We start from the raw sequence: 18,038 nt of genomic DNA on the forward strand, positions 1-18,038 counted from the left end.
CATTTTTCGGATTACTTGCTCAATTCATGTCCGATCATGTCAGTTTTGATGGATGTATCGATAAATAAGTTATACATAGTCTACATTGATATAGTTTACATTGATATTTTTACTGAACAAATTTACACAGATAATAAAAAAAGGAGATACGAGATGTCAAGGAAAAGTTATTTAGGGTGATGTTAAAGTTGCAGCAACGTCGACGATGTCCCGTCGACGATATATACATATATGGGCTGCAAATGAAAATGAAGAATGTATTCTGAAAGTTTTTTTCTGTTTTTCTACCGGAAGCAAAAAAAAGTGTATCTCTTAGCGGCACCAGCGAGCAAAATGTAGACATTTTTAACGATGTAAATGATGACGCTGCTGGTTCTTTCAATGAGAATTAAAGTTATATATACTTTTTACCCTCTCATCAAATGATAGAAATACTTAACCTATTTCGATAAAGAAATTTAATACCGTTTTCTACTTTTCAAAGCATTATGATAACTTCATTAAAATTGCTATCATTAAAATCTCACTTAATTAATCACGTGAAGTTGTTATCATTAAAATCATTATATTATTATTATGTTATCATTAAAGTCAATGAACTTCACAAAAAATAGCACTTCTATTTTTTTGTATCAAAAAGAATAAAAAATAAGACGTTTATTTCTCACCTGCCGCTTGATGAAACGATAATTATAAATCGTACAATTTATCTCGAATTGGCTTAATTTTTTTCTGTCTTTATGTTATATGGAACAGATTTGTAGTTTGAGATATATAGGATATATTTATATTGTAAATATATATACGATATACAGACCCGTGTTGCCGCTCGATCGCGATTACGAGGGACACGACGTGCTTCTCTCGAAGCGTAGTAGAAGATAACGGAGATTCGGCGAAATCGCGAAATTCGATCGCGCCGAGTATATTTTTTGAGGAATGACGAATTTTCAGAGATTTAACGAAATTTAAATCCCCCACCCCGGTTGGAAAAGTCGAGTCCTTGTCGTGGTACGATCCTGCGACATCGTAGTAGTTGATCAATCATTCTTATCGAAATATAATACGTAAGTTTTATGGGTTTTCTATAAGTCATTATTTGAGCTTAAGTCTTATGAAATTGATTAATTAAGCTTAAGACTTAAAACTTAGGTAATGACTTTTATCGTAGAAAGCTTATTAAAATATCAAGAGCAGTCCGCAGTTTTGTGGAGACGTGAAAGAGAAGTTGTGCGTAGAGAGAATTTTACGTCCAAGTAAACATCGACTAACAGTAACATATTATACTCAACGTTAATTTCAGGTATTCATCATTAATTTCACATTTAACAATGTAAATGTAACGCATGTGTTATATTACATTTACATTATTGAACGTGAAATTGTAATATTGATGTTGTTATTGTTAGTCGGTATTTACTGAGGCATCATAAAGCCCGATATCGAAATATTTATCAGCGTGTTAAAATACGCAAATCTAGTTTAGCGCTGTAGGTTGAATCTTATAATCTTAAAAAATACATTTTCTAAAGTCTCCACATCGCTGCGTTGTTCTACATAAATACATAAAAATACGTATTAATTGTGTAAAAATTGATCGCGTCGTTGATTGATAACTTCGGTATCAAAATCAAATGTTGCGTTCTCTCGGAAACCCCTTCCGTTTGGACTCAAGATTTCTAATTTACATTTAAAGAACATTTTGAAATGAGAAAGAGTGTTTAAAAAAATGTTATTAATTAACATCATGCATATACATCGGGCTTTTAACGACGTTGCGAATTTAGGCACTGTAGAACTCTTTAACTTTCATGTGCCATGTAGGATAGGCCTAACATTCGGCAGATCCGATCGCGAGAAGAAAGAGGAGTAATTTTGATACGAAAAAAGCTTCGGCTTTATTTATAATCCGCTATTGGCATTGACTTGAGACTGTCAGATAATGACACGCGCATCTAATGCTATAATTATCTCGCATGTGCGGGCGGCGGTATAAACTGTTAGGCCTATCTTGCTCTCGATCAACATTGTCATTTGAGATATATATTTGTCATGACCATCGTATAATATATCAGGTTTATTCTTCAGGTCATCGCGTAGGGCGTAGAGTTTTTCAACTTCTAGGTGTTAAAAGAATATTTTATAAACTATAAGAAAATATACACATATATTATATCTACAGACACGTATATATTATATCACGTAAGGGCATTACACGTGTGTAATATATACTATAAATAAATAAATAAAAAAATATATACATATATTCAAATGTAAAATTTTACATCGTCGTGGATGTATTGTTATAGATTAACTGAGTAAAAGTGGCCTCGTCGCACTTTAACTGATGGAAGAATGAGGCCACTCTCTCACTTGCTCTTTTACGGAACACACGTATAAGAGCATATACATATATAAATATATATAAATATATATAAAATTTGTCATTATATTCCCGCTAAGGTACTTATTATTAGCTATTACGGCATGGTAATCGTGAATGTTGTGGAGTGGATCTATTTATGAATCCGTCGATCGTTAATGTAATCAAACGTGTTCTGCGTGACTTTTAATAGAACACTTTAAAATTGAACACGCTTTACATCTTTTCTTCATTGCCCATCTCACAACTTACCTCGACGTCATCCGGAAAATATCTCAAATACAACGCATTCTCTGAATATGATATTCTATGATATAAAGGAATATAATAAAAGAAATAATAAAGAATAGATAATAAAGGGAACATATGGGAAATTCATTTTCCTCATGCAGTTTTATTTGATATTTTTTCTTCTTTTATTGCGAAGTAAATTTTCCGTAAACACTTGATCTTTTTGATATGAATTATAAATCATATAATATAAGATAATTTTGTTTAAAAAAATTCTGTCTTATTATTTACGTAAAATATTAAAGAGATAATAATATAGATATTATTAAAAAAAGCATGTCGTCTCTTTAAAAAATATACGCGGTTCGCTATTTCTTTCCTATTACAGCACAGATCATTCCAGCAATATAATCTTGCAAATGTTGCAGCAATGTTGCTACAAGCTTCTAATTGTATAGATTTTTTAGCTTATTTTATTCTGAAATGATGACACGCATTCTCGTCTAAATTCTCAAGAAATAATACAGGAAATAATAAAGATAGTGAGGATAATAAAATAGTAACGATAATAAAGTAAAGATAGTAAAAATAAGCAATGGAAATTTATGTTCTTTTTATGACAATTTTATGAAGTTTGGTTTGACATTTTTATTCTTTTAGTATGAAATAAATTTGTCGTAATCAATCTTTTTATCACCAATAAGAATTTTATTATTATAGTAAACATTTTTATGTCGTTTGCCTAAAATATTAAAGAGACAGCACTTGTTATGTGAAAAAAATGTACATTTTTTAATGAAAATATGCAGGTATGCTCGGTTTTGTATTTCTTCTTTTTTATTGCGAAATAAATTTGTCGTAAGCTTAATCTTTTTGACATTTATAATATAGCTTTATTAATAAAATACTCTATTTTGTCGTTTACATGAAATATTAAATCAGACAGTACATGTGTTAAATATAAAAGAGAAGATATATATTTTCTTGTTGAAAAATATATGCAGGACATGAAATGATAAAAATAACATAAAACCGTCGAAGCAGTCGTGGCCGAGTGGTTAAGGCGTCTGACTAGAAATCAGATTCCCTCTGGGAGCGTAGGTTCGAGTCCTACCGACTGCGAAAAGATGGTCTTTTTTTTTGCTTTATAATTATGTACGTGAATAACTGGCGAATGAATATCAAAGACTCAATGATTATATTTAATCTATTTATTTTTTACAATAATTTATACGTATATTATACAGATACATATTAATTATAATGCAATGTTGCAAGTATCTATTTCGTAAATTTTTAAAGATATTTTAAGAGATATTTATAAGAGCGCAATTTTAATCACGATTGTGCCTCAATACCATGCTTATTATATTAGTTATCAATATTTTTTCCCAAAATGAGATAATTCATATGAAGATAATATGAGATAATTCCATGTCGATAATAGCGAAACATAAGAGATGTATAGAAAATTGTAACGATATGGCAACACTGGTTCTGCGAATTTACTTTAGGATTATTACTTGAACGAACGTAATCGTTTATAGCAGTTTTTTAGATGCTGAATACGAATCCATTTTCGAAATTTAATCATCACTTCATAATTTTTAGAAAAAGGATAATAAGATAAAAAGGAAAACAAGATAAAAAGGATAATAAGATAAAAAAGTGAAAAAAAAAACAATAATTTGAGAGGTTTTTATTATCTTGTAACATCAGCAGCAAATTTTTCTTCTAAATTTTTTTAATACCATATGAAAGTATCAACCTTTAGCTCTAAAATAGATTTTGTTCCGTTTAGGTACGATTTTCCATTTTTGAGATGTAGCAATTTGAAAAAAAAAAAACATATTACATTTTACCAATTTTATTTTATTGCTTTTTGATTTGTGTATTCCTATTATAAAGGGTATTTTTTTAAGCCCGATAGAACTTGAAATTGTAAAAAATAAAACAAAAAATTAAATTTTAATAAAAAAATTTTTTTTATTTCTTTCAGTATACACTGGCAAATCATTATGAATAGACTCACGCTTGAACAACGCTACCAAATTATCCAAAATTAAGATCCGTTCTGTAAACTATCGGCGAAAATTGCTTCATTTAAGTTGATTTCGAGAAATGGAACTGTCAATTGGCCTCCAAGGTCGTGCGATTTGACCCCTCTCGATTATTTCCTCTGGGGCTACGTCAAGTCACTGGTTTATGCTGATAAACCAGCAACAATTGACGCCTTGGAGGACAACATTGTTCGTGTTATTCGTGACATACGGCCGGCACTGCTCGAAAAAGTCACTCAAAATTGGACGTCCAGAATGCGCTTCGTCAAGAACAGCCGCGGTGGCCATATGCCCGAAATCATTTTCAATTGTTAATGCCATACATTGATCTTTCGAATAAAAAAAAATTTTTGATTATAATTGCATTTTTGTGCTAGTTTTTACAGTTGTAAGTTCTATCGGGCTTAAAAAAACACCCTTTATATTTTATATAAATACAAAAACATTTACTTTCTACGTAATTAATTATTTTATTGCAATATTGAATTGTCCTTTCCTTATATTACACAGGAAAAGGCTATTTCAAAATTGTTATATCTTAAAAGGAAAAAATTAACTAGTACAATTCAATTATAAATAAGCAAAGAATATAGTAATGAATTATGAAAAAATAATACGCATGATTCTCAGTGAATCACATTAGAACGATTTCGTACAAAACTATACTACCTGCAATTATAAATAAAATCAGTATATTGTAATCGTTTATTCTGTTTGATATAATATCTCATAATATTTTTACATAGCAAGCTATTATGTAGCAATTTCTCTTTGTAACCTATTGAATGATAACAGACCAATAGCTTCTCCTCGACCTCAGACGTATCATTTGAATGCATGCATACTTAGGAATAACAACGTTTTCTATTCTTATTTAACAGACGATGTATCTAATCTAAATAATATCGGCGACAAAAACATGATGATCGTAAGTATTTTATATCTTTTCGCCATAATCGACATTGTTCGTTCATTTTATCAGGAAACTCATGTCGACCGATTTAAAGGATTTTACAATCGAGTAAAAGATAACAAAAAGATAACTTGAACAAACGGTGCCAACTTAGGTACTTCCTGTGGAAACAAAAGCTCTTTAACATATTTTAGAAATATCTTATCACCCGAATATTTCTATCAACAATTCTCGGAACTACTTTTCATGACTATACACAGTGGATTCAATGAAGATTACTTGAAAGTGATCAAAAACGAAATCGATTGATATCCAAAGTACTATGTACGGTGATACATTCAAAGTAACAATAAAAAAAGTACCTTCTTATGGTACTTTTAAGAATAGCACAGTAGATGGCCTAAAATAGTCAGGCTGTTTATAAATACGCTATCAGACACCATAAACGGCATAGTGGTGTGTACAAACGACTTACAGAAAACTAACGTGACGTACTGCCACAGGACTCGTATATATATGACTAATACGAAGAATAGTACAGCACCCAACACAAGCACACTGTCGCTGTCGGCATGAAAAAACCGAAATAATCGAAAACCAATATTAATCCTTACAATACAAGCTACAATTTGGCCTCATCCGTCTAAACATGGGTAGAATCCCGGTAAAATCCGTCCGTTTTTTTAATCTATTCAAAATGGTTAAAAAAATCTCTAAAAGTTCATCAATAGATATTTTCAACTTTTTAGAATTTTCTAGAATATTGAAACTTTATTTTGAAAAATAATAAAAATGAAGTATCATTTATAATATAATTACCGAAAAACTCAAAGAAACTGGCACGAACAGGAATCGCTCGGTCACTAATAACCCAACCTTATACGGTAAGGGTTAAGAATAGAGTGACACATACTTAATTAAAAAATTAGATTGTTGTTTAAAATATATACTTGTAAAAGTGTTTTAAAATTGTAATGCACACACACATATCTTGAAGAAAAATTAGTCAATTTATCAAAAAATGTATACATATTTAACGTTTTGTGGACGGTTATGCTCATTTCAGTACCTACCTCTTTGTTAGATAGCTTTTGTTTTTAAAAAAAGTTAAGATTCTAAATAACAGCTTCTTTTTCTAAAGTTTTAATATTTTATATCTTATTCCGTCGCTTATCATTTGCATTGCACAAACTAAGTAAGTTATTTTACAATATAATTATGATATAACAAAATCAAATTACTATATTTTATTGTTAAAGGATAAAATAATTAAATTAATTTCATCTTTCAATACCGTATTTATTGAATTTAAACATTAAAACAAGGTTAGTTAGATTACATAATAAAGATTAGGCATTTTATTTAATTCACTGATTACCAGTGGCATACTTGATATCAGTGATTATCCACTGATTCAGATTTAAAGAGTAGATATCTAATATAGGTATAAATGTGTGTGCTTTAATGTACAAAACTTTTCAGTTCAGTTTCAATAACACATTAAAAAATAAATCGATCTAGTTTTTATAAGCATTTGTTGACTAAAAGAGACAAGAATGTTATCTCATCACGAAAAACGTATATAGAACGAGCTGTATGACATAAGTGTTACAAATAAGAGTACATCATGAACGTTGCGCTTCATTCAGCCAATAAAATCTTGCAAAACGATTTACAATTTACATTTCGCTTGAGATTTGGCACCGCAACAGAAATATGACTGATTAGTACGGCGTCAGTTTATAATATAATAAGATAAGCATTTCGACCTTCTGTATTGCGAAATGTTATTACGATTTCGCGATAATGTCTCTTTTCATTGTGATGAAATAAATGTTTTTACAGCATCAAAATAAATGACTAAGTGAAATTATAAAGATAATAAAATACTAAGATAATAAAAACTAAAATAATAAGATAAAATGTCATTGAAAAAATAATATTTTTTTACTATGAAGCGATCATAAAGTTCCTACACAAAAATAATTTGAAAGAGGAAGTTTCTTGTCAAGACAGTTTGTATTGTGAAATGTTATTACAACCTCGTGATGAAGTTTATTTTTATTTCCATATTTTCCATACATATTTTCTTATAGTGTTAATCTAAATAATAGACAAACTGAAGTTATAAAGATAATAATATTTAACGATAGATAATTAACAATGAAATAAAACGATGAAACAAAATGTCGTTGGAAAAACATTTTAAAAACATGAATTATGTAATTTCTATACAAAAATAACCTAAAACAGAATAGTTCTTTGTCAAGACAATTATGACTACCATTAGAGTGAATTGCTGTGACTCAACAAACTGTCTTGTACTAAAAGTATTGGGTAGTGAGTTATTAGTAAAGTAAAATGTCACGTAAAATATCAACGACTTCTGCATATAATACATCTCCTTTAAAATTAAGTGACAATTGACTTCGAGCCCGCACAATGGAAGATTTGTAATCGGGCGAACGTGACTTATGTTTGCCGTGAGCGATATCGCGGCATGTCACTGTTGTCATTTAAATGGTCTGATAGCGCGTATCACGTGTCGCGTACATCGTTATTATCATCGAAACGTGCGTACCACACGTGGATGTCTCTAATCGTTACCACGATATTTGTCAGTGCACGCTTTGGCAGTACTAACTGCGACTCCTACTATACTATTTATACATCGCTCGAAATAATGCTTCATGAATATCTTTTGAGGTTTTGTAAAAGTCAAAAGTCATGAGAGAACAGTTTCAAAAATTCAGAAATCTGTCGAGGAAATTTTCCACGTTTGAAACAGATAATAAATGCGATTCAGAAATTTAAATTTGTTTTTATCTTGATTACGTTTCTATTGTAATATATCTAATCTTATCTTTTTTCTATCTGACTCACAATAGACAAAATGGAAATTATCTATACATCAACGTTTTTCCAAACTTTGATGTTATCAATTGTCATCTTCAATATTCAAAACCGTCTTTTTTTATGAAACTAAAAATCTATTCTATCGCGAAGAAAATGAATGTTTTATTTGTATTTTTAAATCTTAACTATCATTTTTATTTTTTATGTACAATTGCCTTGTTTGTAATATATGGTATTAATATAATCATAACTTTAAGTAAGATCGTCTAATTGTTCTTTAATAAAAAATCAGAGTTTTAATTTTATTTAATTTTGAAATAGAGATAAGATCCATTGAATTGATATCGGATTGCCGAATTAGACGATCTTACTTAAATTTATGATTATACTAATACCATATATTACAAACAAGGCAATTGTACATAAAAAATAAAAAAAAAATATATATATATATGCAGTAAAAACAAAATGTTGATATAATCGGCGTTCGGAGTGACGCACAAAAGTGAGAAGTGGGGGTGTGTCGATCATGGAAGGGGAAATAGTTGGTCTAACACGCGTGCGCATCCTCGTATTTTTTTACCCCCACCGACTTACTCGTTGCTCTATATATGACGTATACAAGTTGCTTTTGCCTACACTCGTAGTAATCGAAAAGGAATTCTTATACTAGGTTGGATCACATTGGACCACCGCTGTATCACAAATTCAGGTATAATTATCGGTTAATTACATGCAAATTGCACACAAATTTTTTTTTTCTTTATTGTTGATTATTTATTTTCTCAGCAAAACAGCATCAAATAATAATTTTTTCTTTTTTAAATGTTTGCAGTAGAATTATTGTATTTATTTGTACTATTTTATAATTAATTTAAAAAAAGCAGTTTACAATAGATATTTTGTTCTTTATCATTAATTTTTAATGATAGATTTTCTGATTTATCTTCTGGAATAGATTTTTTTTTTAACTAAAATATTGAGAGAGTTTATTCATCCAATCGAATACCGATTTTTTTTTTAATAATTGATAAAAATCAGAAACTTTGCATTCTCACTGCATCATTAGTGATGTGTCACAAAAATAATTTTAGGCTACAACAAATAGGTTTTTTAACAAATCTAATCTATTAGTACTATTTACTATTTTAGATTAATGATTTACAAATTCGCATATTGAGAGAGAGGGGGGGAGGAGGAGGAGGAGAGAGAGAGAGAGAGAGAGAGAGAGAGAGAGAGAGAGAGAGAATGTGTACTGACGGCGTTAATATTTTTTCTACGCGTTTTTTCCTAATATGTATTGTTAAAATACTATTTTTTAAATTTTATGAAATCGCTTTGATGGTACATCCTTGAGACCATAAAAGATTTTTACATTCAAAAAGTGTAAAGGAATCGATTTTTTTATCCTGTAAAATAGAAAAGTCCTCCTTAAATTGATTATAATTTTAAAACGTTTTGTTTACATTATTATACTTATACTTACTTTGTATCATGCGTTTAAAGAAGAATATAATTATTAAATATTAACTAATAACTATTATAATGTACTTTACTCCGAAGTTTCTATGAGTGCACGAAATGCGAGGTCAAGCGCGTACGGAAATACTACTTGCACGTAGTAATCACGTGCACTTATCAGCCATCGGAAAATTACTCCTCGGATGCTTATCATTTAAACGCACAAATATTTAGTAATTAAACTACGATATAAAACACCCATTTTTACTGTTATTTTTAACGAACAAATTTAATAAATTTTTTTCTAGTAAAACTATCATGTTAATAATTTAATATAAATAGTATTTTATAAAATTAACTTTTAATTTAATTTAAGTTAATTTAATTTTTACGTAATTTTTAACTAACAATAAATTAATTTTTTGTTTATGCAACTTGTAATTTAACTAAGTTAATCTTATATAGAGAAAGAGACATTAATTTAACTTGTTAGTTAAAAATATAATTAATAATCTTGCTGATATGGAGCGTTTTCTAGCAAGGATACAGTATAACATATTGCAGTAAATCACATTCTTCTTGTTTGCTATCGTTAAACAAGAATGAATGAAATAATTCGCTGTATTACACTGTGTCCTTGCTGGAAATCGTCCATGATAACTCAAACAACTAAATTTTCTCTATAGCTATTATTTTCTTGTTGCCAGTGTAGAAAGTTCTACCAAAGGCTTTATTATGGCGGAATCTTTAGAGCAGATGACAAAATCCGACACTATAAGACTTCGCGATCGATATATCGGGTAAGTATAACGCTTATAAATAAAATATAAAGTACTAATTGTTTTGGATCCTAACGCATTTTAAACAATATGCAATTTAATAAACGCCAACTAAAAGTAACGTAATATCAATGTTATAATTTTACACTCAATAATATAGTCATGTGTTATATAACAGTTACATTGTTATTGTGTGAAATTATAATAATGATTACGTTATTTTTAGTTGATGTTTATTAAAAAATATATAGATAACAAAAATGACTATAGTGACGGTTTATTTTATTTCTAGACAATCGTGCAAGTTATTTTACAAGTCGAATCCATTAAAAATTGTGAGGGCTGAAGGACAATACATGTATGATGAAAAGAATAATCAATATTTGGACTGCATAAATAACGTTGCGCATGGTACGTATCTTTTAATTTTTTAAAATGAAGTAATTTGTCATCGTTAAGTATCATCTTAATGATGAGCATAATCGCGGATTCTTTTTACGTAGCATAGCTTTTAACCATCATGACTTAACTCTCTCGTAGTTGGCCATTGCCATCCGGATGTCGTGCGAGCCGGACAGGAACAGATGGCTTTGTTATCCACGAACAATCGTTTCCTTCATGATAATTTGGTACTATGCGCAAGTCGACTGGCGTCACTTCTGCCGGAACCGCTGTCCGTTTGCTTCCTGGTGAACTCCGGGAGCGAAGCTAACGATCTTGCTCTTCGTCTCGCTCAGACTCACACGAAGAACAAGGATGTTATTACATTGGACCAGTAAGTTTCTCCGTCTGGACTGTCTGGACTGTCTGGACAAAATTAATCCTCTGTATGCGACATTTCTATAATATTCTATTATTGAATTCCACGCGCTACGTCACGATAGTTCCTTCGGTTAATGAGATGAATATCGAATGAACTCCCGTGTTCCGTTCCTACTCGGATCTTCTCGACGTAAGCAATGTGTTATCTGTTTCAAATATGTTGGATGTTTCAGGATGCGAACAAACACGATGAGAAAATTCAGTGCCGAATTAATGAAATCGATTTGTTTTTTTACAGCTTCTTACCGTTCTAAATCGACAAAGATGTATGCGTCGGCTATTTTGGGCATCCAGATCGATCACGTCAAACATATCCGGATATGGGCATCCGATTCTTTTCATCGCGGCGGAAATAGAATTCGCCGCCATAAAGATCTTGTCGCTGTTTTTAGGTGGCGTAAGTCTTATGACCGACGTATCGTCCCAATATGTATAAAATACAATTCATACGTTTTCTCGTTCTATCGGTGAGGACGCTGAATATTGGACTGGACTTATCCGAGAGAGAGAGAAAGAAAGAGACAAACGCTAGATAATGGTTCAAATGAAAATGTAAATATAAAATAAAATGTAAAGACAAAGCGAAGTCACATCTAGCGACTCTGTCAAAGTCGAGTGCCAATTCTAAAAATACATAAAGTTGTGTAAAAACGTTGAGATAATAATGTACTTGTTACTAATATGTTATGTAGTTTATAAAAAAACGAGATAACGATAATATGTACGCTTGTGCTCCATTATTAAAACAGCTGCGCTATGGACTTTACGCTTTGTCTGTCTATCATTGATAGCTCAGGGCAGCTCGAGACTACACGAATTAATAATTATTTCACGTTTTTGCTCGGGTTTATGAATGAGAAGCCCTTGGCGACTACACGGACACGTGCGACTATCGTAGCCACACGGTGGGGTCATTGAGAATCTTCGACAACAATAGGAAAAAGCTAAAAAGAGTTTACATTTTCAGGAACTGCTTTTAGTTAATAAAATAATACTCAATAATTCTTAGAAAGCTACTATTGTAGCCTTGCAGGGATTTAAATTTTGATGAACGTAACTGCCAGAGTAGAAATTTTTATTCACGTTTATCTCTTTGCTTTTAGTGCTTATCACGGACATTTGACCACGATAATAGATATCTCGCCATACAAATTCAATAAACCTAATGGTACCGGCAAGAAGGATTGGGTGCATGTGGTAAATATTCTAAATACTTTTTCAACAAAATTATCGATCAATTGATCTACATTCTTATGAATAATTATGCATGTCATATGTGCACGTAAGCAATAATTGTTAATTTAACGTACATTAACAACCATGTCGTCTGCAGCCATACCTTTAAGTTAAATTATTTACCGTTAAAATAAATGTAATTTATTATATATTAGATAATTTTTTTTCATTATATAGGTATGAAGAGATAATTTCTATTCATTATATAGACCCGTATTCAGAACGCGCTTTTATCTATAAAATTCTATAGTATGCGTAACGTAAATTATAGTTAGCGCGTTAACATCGTTGTAAGCGCATTCTGAATATGGACCTATGTATTTATATCGTTTATATTATTGAGCGAAACACAATATATTTCAGAGCGTTAGGGACATTTTATAAAAGTTACTGATACAAACAGTAAAAAAAAGTAACACGTTACCAAAAAAATAACAGAAACGGTAACGGCGTTATGAGTAACACTGAGTGTTTTATACATTGCTGCTTTTTTTCTGTTAGGCTCCTTGCCCGGATGTGTACCGTGGAAAATATCGCGCCATCGATTACATCGACGAGGATCTTGGTGTTAAATACGCTGAGGATGTAAAGCAAATCTGCAAAGACATCAAGGCTCAAGGACGTGGAGTTTGCGCTTACATCGCGGAAAGTCTCATGTCAGTCGGTGGACAAATTCTGCCGCCACCGAATTATTTCCAGAATGTATACAGGTATATAGGAGACCATTTTATTATTTATATATAGACACGCGTTACACAGGACGACCATAATACTAAAATAAGTACATGAAATTTAATTTTTAATTCAATACTCAATATTTAATTTTTTATATGTTTATGACTAAATACTGTGTTTTTTTAAACAAAGCTAAGTTTTTTAAATCTCTGTTTGTATGAGAGGTCTCATTACTCCCTCTGTTCCTCTTTTGTTCCATTATGCAATGTCGTCATATTTTTATAATGTCTTTTGTAATAAATATTTCGTAATTCCAAATCTAGAATTGATTGAGGAATATTTTGACAAATGTAATCGCTAAATTTTCCATTCAAATATTAATTGTTAATAAAGTTATTGCATAAAATATAAATAGGGCCACCTTTTGCTCTGTGATTATGTTCATATTATTGAGTATAAAATTATAACACTAATGTGTTGTATTACTGTTGGTTGTTATTTACTGAAAAATAGCGATATGGGAAAAAGAATATAATGGAATAAATTGATCTTATAGGCACGTACGCGAAGCAGGAGGAATCTGTATTGCGGATGAAGTTCAAGTCGGTTTTGGAAGAGTCGGCACTCACATGTGGGCCTTTCAATTGTACGGCGAAGACATTGTCCCGGACATAGTTACGCTAGGCAAGCCCATGGGCAACGGTCATCCTGTTGCAGCTGTCGTTACGACGCCAGAAATCGCGCGTAGTTTTTATAATACGGGCATCGAATACTTCAATACGGTTAGTTTGGAAAGATGTTATTAGCATTAGCGTTTCAAAATTGCTGTTAAAAATATTTATCTCTGTGACTAAAAATATTCTGTGTAATTTTAGTATGGAGGTAATCCTGTATCCTGCGCAATAACGAATGCGGTAATGGAGGTTATAGAACGTGAGGGTCTTCAGGAGAATGCTTTGAAGGTCGGTAATCATCTGCTCGCAGAATTGAAGAAATTGGCGAAGCGACGGAAGATTATAGGTGATGTGCGCGGCGTTGGACTGTTCGTCGGCATCGAATTAGTACGCGACAGAATTAAAAGGATACCAGCGACGGCAGAGGCAAAGCATGTGGTATCCAGGATGAAAGAGAAGAAGATTCTTATCAGCAGTGACGGGCCTGACGATAACGTTCTGAAATTGAAGCCGCCAATGGTCTTTACACTCGAGAATGTTAATCATTTCGTATCCGTTCTCGATAAAGTACTCGAAGAAGTTGATATCGACTTTGACGAGGTAATTTGCATTTTGCATTTACTTAGATATGCCGCCAATTATAATCTTTATCAAAATAACAAACCAATGAAATACTATTTTTTTTAATAGTATTTCATTTTATAATAGTATCAAATTTTTTTTAATAGTTATAGGAATTAATATAAAATGGAACTATTTTTTCTAATTCTAAATTTATTAAATTTATACACTTGAAAACTTTAAAAAATAATATAGTTAATATATATATGTATATATATAATTTCAGGAATCGGAACCTACTACAACTATTATCAAAGCAACAATCTCGTCTATAGGAGTCGATAGAAGTACCGCGGTGAATAGCAATGGAAATTCATTATTTGTTCGCGCTAATTAATAATGTATATTATACAAATATTGCAAATATTGAATTTAAGACAATTTTATATAAAAAGAAGTATTATTATTTTTAAGATTAATATTATACCTCTGACTATGATATATTTTTATATAACTTTATCAGAAATATACGTAAATAAAAGTTAGCATTATTTTAGTAAAATAAGGTAATAATATTAAGATATTATAAAATATATTCAACAACACATTTTTACATAAATGAAATTGTTTATTGATTACAACCTTTCTATAGCAAAATAATTTTATTTTGATATAAAATTACATACATATTCAATTTTGTAATATATGTCAGTACAAGTTACTCCCTAAATATTTGGAAATGTTAAAGCTTTTCTAAATAATCATGTTTTATTTTCTCCGTACTTTTTTATATTTTTTAAAATTCTATTACCAAAATAGTTATTTAATTAAATATATTGTATTGTATTTATAATCTCTTGTTCAATTTTTTTATATGTGAGTTTATATTGCTCGAACTTTTTTCAAAAGTAACACAATTCAAAAAATTAAATTTTTTAGTAAAGGGAAATTATTTTTTAACTTGAAAGTTAATGATTAATCAAATATTATCGACAAAAAATAATATTTTTAACATGATCAAATGTCATTTTGATTATTTTCGTTTTACAACTCTTAAGAAATTATTCTTTTTTAGTTGTAATGATTTCGACGATTTTTTAAACTCTCTTTAGCCTTTCTTCGAAGTTACATATATATCTTATTACTAATATATCAATATTTTGTTGATTTAGTCGAATAAGAGAGAAATAAATATTTGACTATAATTGGTCAATCCTTCTCAAACAGACTACGGCATAAATTAACAGATTAAGGCCAGTATAAATCTTTTAATGCTTTTGCAAAAAAATTATTGAAACTACCAAATCTATTGTTAATTTATATTTAGAGGTTGATATTTGTTGATTTCACGTTGTATAAATTTATTTAGAGCCACGAAAAATTCGGGCTATAGAGGGTTGAACCTTTTTTAAGTTTGTAACAATTTTGATAATTTTTTAGTTCAGTTATTTTATTTTTTATGGTTATAAGTCATGTTTTATGGTCATATCTCGAAAATTACGTTTTATGTCACTTTAGAAGTACAAAGGATATAATACGTTTGATTAAAGCCATATGTGTCTAGATTACTATGGATTCTATATCTCTCATAAAAAGGCTTATTTTACGGATGTACATATATAGACAATTGGCTAATAATTTATTTCCGTAAAAAAGTAAAATACTAAGGCAATTAAGACAATTAAAGTTTGACTTAGGCCGTTGCACCATTAATGATATATTATATAATAATCATATATTATATAATAAAAATTTAATGTGCAAACTCAGTAACAAGCAAATGAATGAGTGAACGTTCGAGAAAATATGTGAAAAGTAAGATAAGAATATAAGTTTACAGAATATAAAAATCACATTTTTTTAAATAGAAGTATTTCCGATAAGATAGATTAAGTTAATAAATGCAAATCAAGTAGAGAATGATGTAAACAGATTGATACAATAATTTGTAATATTTTTGTATACAGAATGTTTTAAAAGTGAAAGTTAATCGCTCGCGTAATTGACCTTTGTTTTTAAAACATTCTGATGATAAGAAATTATCAATAATTTCATCATCAATAATTTCGGAGAAAATTGAGTGGATTGATTAAATTGGATTGGTTAAAATAAGACATTCTTTATATCTTATAATTATAAGTGCAACAATATGCACAAGTTAAATTTTTAGAGATACATACATATTTTTATGTATATTTTTATTAATTGCAAAATATTGCTACTATCTTTTTATTGAAAAAGTAACAAATCAAGTGGTAAAAAAGTTTTATAGCCGCAGAGTACTTTTGTATAAACGCGTAATGCATAAGCGAATCATCTGATCAGAATCTTTCCTTTCCTCTCATTTCATGGAAAAGAAGAATTTTGATTGATTCTGTTGTGCACTATGCATTATGTGTTATGTAAGAGTCTGCGGCAATTACTCCTTATAAAAAACAAAGTTAGAAAACAATTGCCGGTTTATTCTTTCGTCTTTATATATATATTACCGATTAAATAATAATTTTTTTTTCTAATACAAGAAGATCCTATTCTAATTTCTATAAAGTTTGTATATATACATATAAAGTACATAAAAAAATTTTGTAATAAAAAATATATATTTTTCTCAAATACTTTACTTAAATATTTTTTTAAATATTTTAGTAGACAAATAGTACTTAAAGGTTGAAAGTACATAAAAATTAAATCTCTAGCACATATTTTTTATTAATTACAAATACACAATTTATCATCTGGAAAAAACAAATTTTAAAAATACTTGTATGCGAGTGTGTACGTGCGCGCGCGCGCGCGCGTGTGTGTGTGTGTGTGTGTGTGCGTGTGAAAGAAAATGTTACTTAAAAATTTTCTAATCACGTAATCATAGTTAATAAATATCTCCTGCATTAACACCGATATCTCACGGATCAAAGTTTGACTTTTAACTTTCATTTAGCATTGGAAAATGTGTGCAAGTTCACGTTACATCCGCTAATATCTCCCATTGCTCGCTTTTCGGAAACATTTTCATTCATGATAAGATACAAATAAGAAAAAAATAAAATAGCATTTAATGACATAGAATCGTTTCGTAATCATTGTACTATCAATCTTCAAATGTCAAGCAAAAATTCAACACGTGCAGAAAATTATCAATGGTCTTTTAAGAATCAATGCTTTCTATGTTTCTGCTTATCCAACAAAACAACGATATATTAAGTGAAACTTACCTGATTAAAAAGAATTTTTTTGTTAAATTTTATATAAATATGTATATGTGTGTATATATACATATATATATTATATATAGGATACAAATAATTTCTGCAAAAATTTTACAAAATTTAAATATGTATAATTTAAAACACACACACACACACACACACACACACACACACACACACA

The 18,038-nt window shown here is 29.9% G+C and overlaps 1 protein-coding gene and 1 non-coding gene across 7 annotated transcripts; both read left to right on the plus strand.

Moving 5' to 3' along the window:
- The first annotated feature begins 3,654 nt into the window (after positions 1 to 3,654).
- On the plus strand, positions 3,655 to 3,736 carry Trnas-aga. Its single transcript has one exon. It is a non-coding gene; the product is annotated as a tRNA-Ser (tRNA).
- A 5,331-nt stretch (positions 3,737 to 9,067) lies between these two features.
- On the plus strand, positions 9,068 to 15,082 carry LOC108756920 (alanine--glyoxylate aminotransferase 2-like). Of its 6 annotated transcripts, none has more exons than XM_018501097.1 (9): positions 9,068 to 9,155; positions 10,608 to 10,704; positions 10,976 to 11,094; positions 11,224 to 11,458; positions 12,609 to 12,702; positions 13,243 to 13,451; positions 13,973 to 14,198; positions 14,292 to 14,690; positions 14,938 to 15,082. In XM_018501097.1, the coding sequence occupies exons 2-9, from the start codon at positions 10,640 to 10,642 to the stop codon at positions 15,046 to 15,048; spliced, it is 1,458 nt and encodes a 485-aa protein (XP_018356599.1). In that variant the 5' UTR covers positions 9,068 to 9,155; positions 10,608 to 10,639; the 3' UTR covers positions 15,049 to 15,082. The 6 variants fall into 6 exon arrangements, with proteins under 6 accessions (XP_018356599.1, XP_018356600.1, XP_018356601.1 ...); XM_018501098.1 differs by having other exon boundaries at positions 10,617 to 10,704; XM_018501099.1 differs by having other exon boundaries at positions 9,081 to 9,155; positions 10,612 to 10,704.
- The last annotated feature ends 2,956 nt before the right edge of the window (positions 15,083 to 18,038 follow it).

This window comes from Trachymyrmex septentrionalis, unplaced genomic scaffold (assembly GCF_001594115.1).
Source record: "Trachymyrmex septentrionalis isolate Tsep2-gDNA-1 unplaced genomic scaffold, Tsep1.0 scaffold13, whole genome shotgun sequence".
Classification (NCBI taxonomy): domain Eukaryota; kingdom Metazoa; phylum Arthropoda; class Insecta; order Hymenoptera; family Formicidae; genus Trachymyrmex; species Trachymyrmex septentrionalis.

Excerpts from the sequence above, each read along its gene's own strand:
- LOC108756920 (XM_018501097.1), top strand. The coding sequence starts at position 10,640 with ATGGCGGAATCTTTAGAGCAGATGACAAAATCCGACACTATAAGACTT. Across the intron at positions 11,459-12,608 it reads GATGTTATTACATTGGACCA|TGCTTATCACGGACATTTGA; the intron begins GTAAGTTTCTCC and ends CTTTGCTTTTAG. Across the intron at positions 13,452-13,972 it reads TATTTCCAGAATGTATACAG|GCACGTACGCGAAGCAGGAG; the intron begins GTATATAGGAGA and ends TTGATCTTATAG.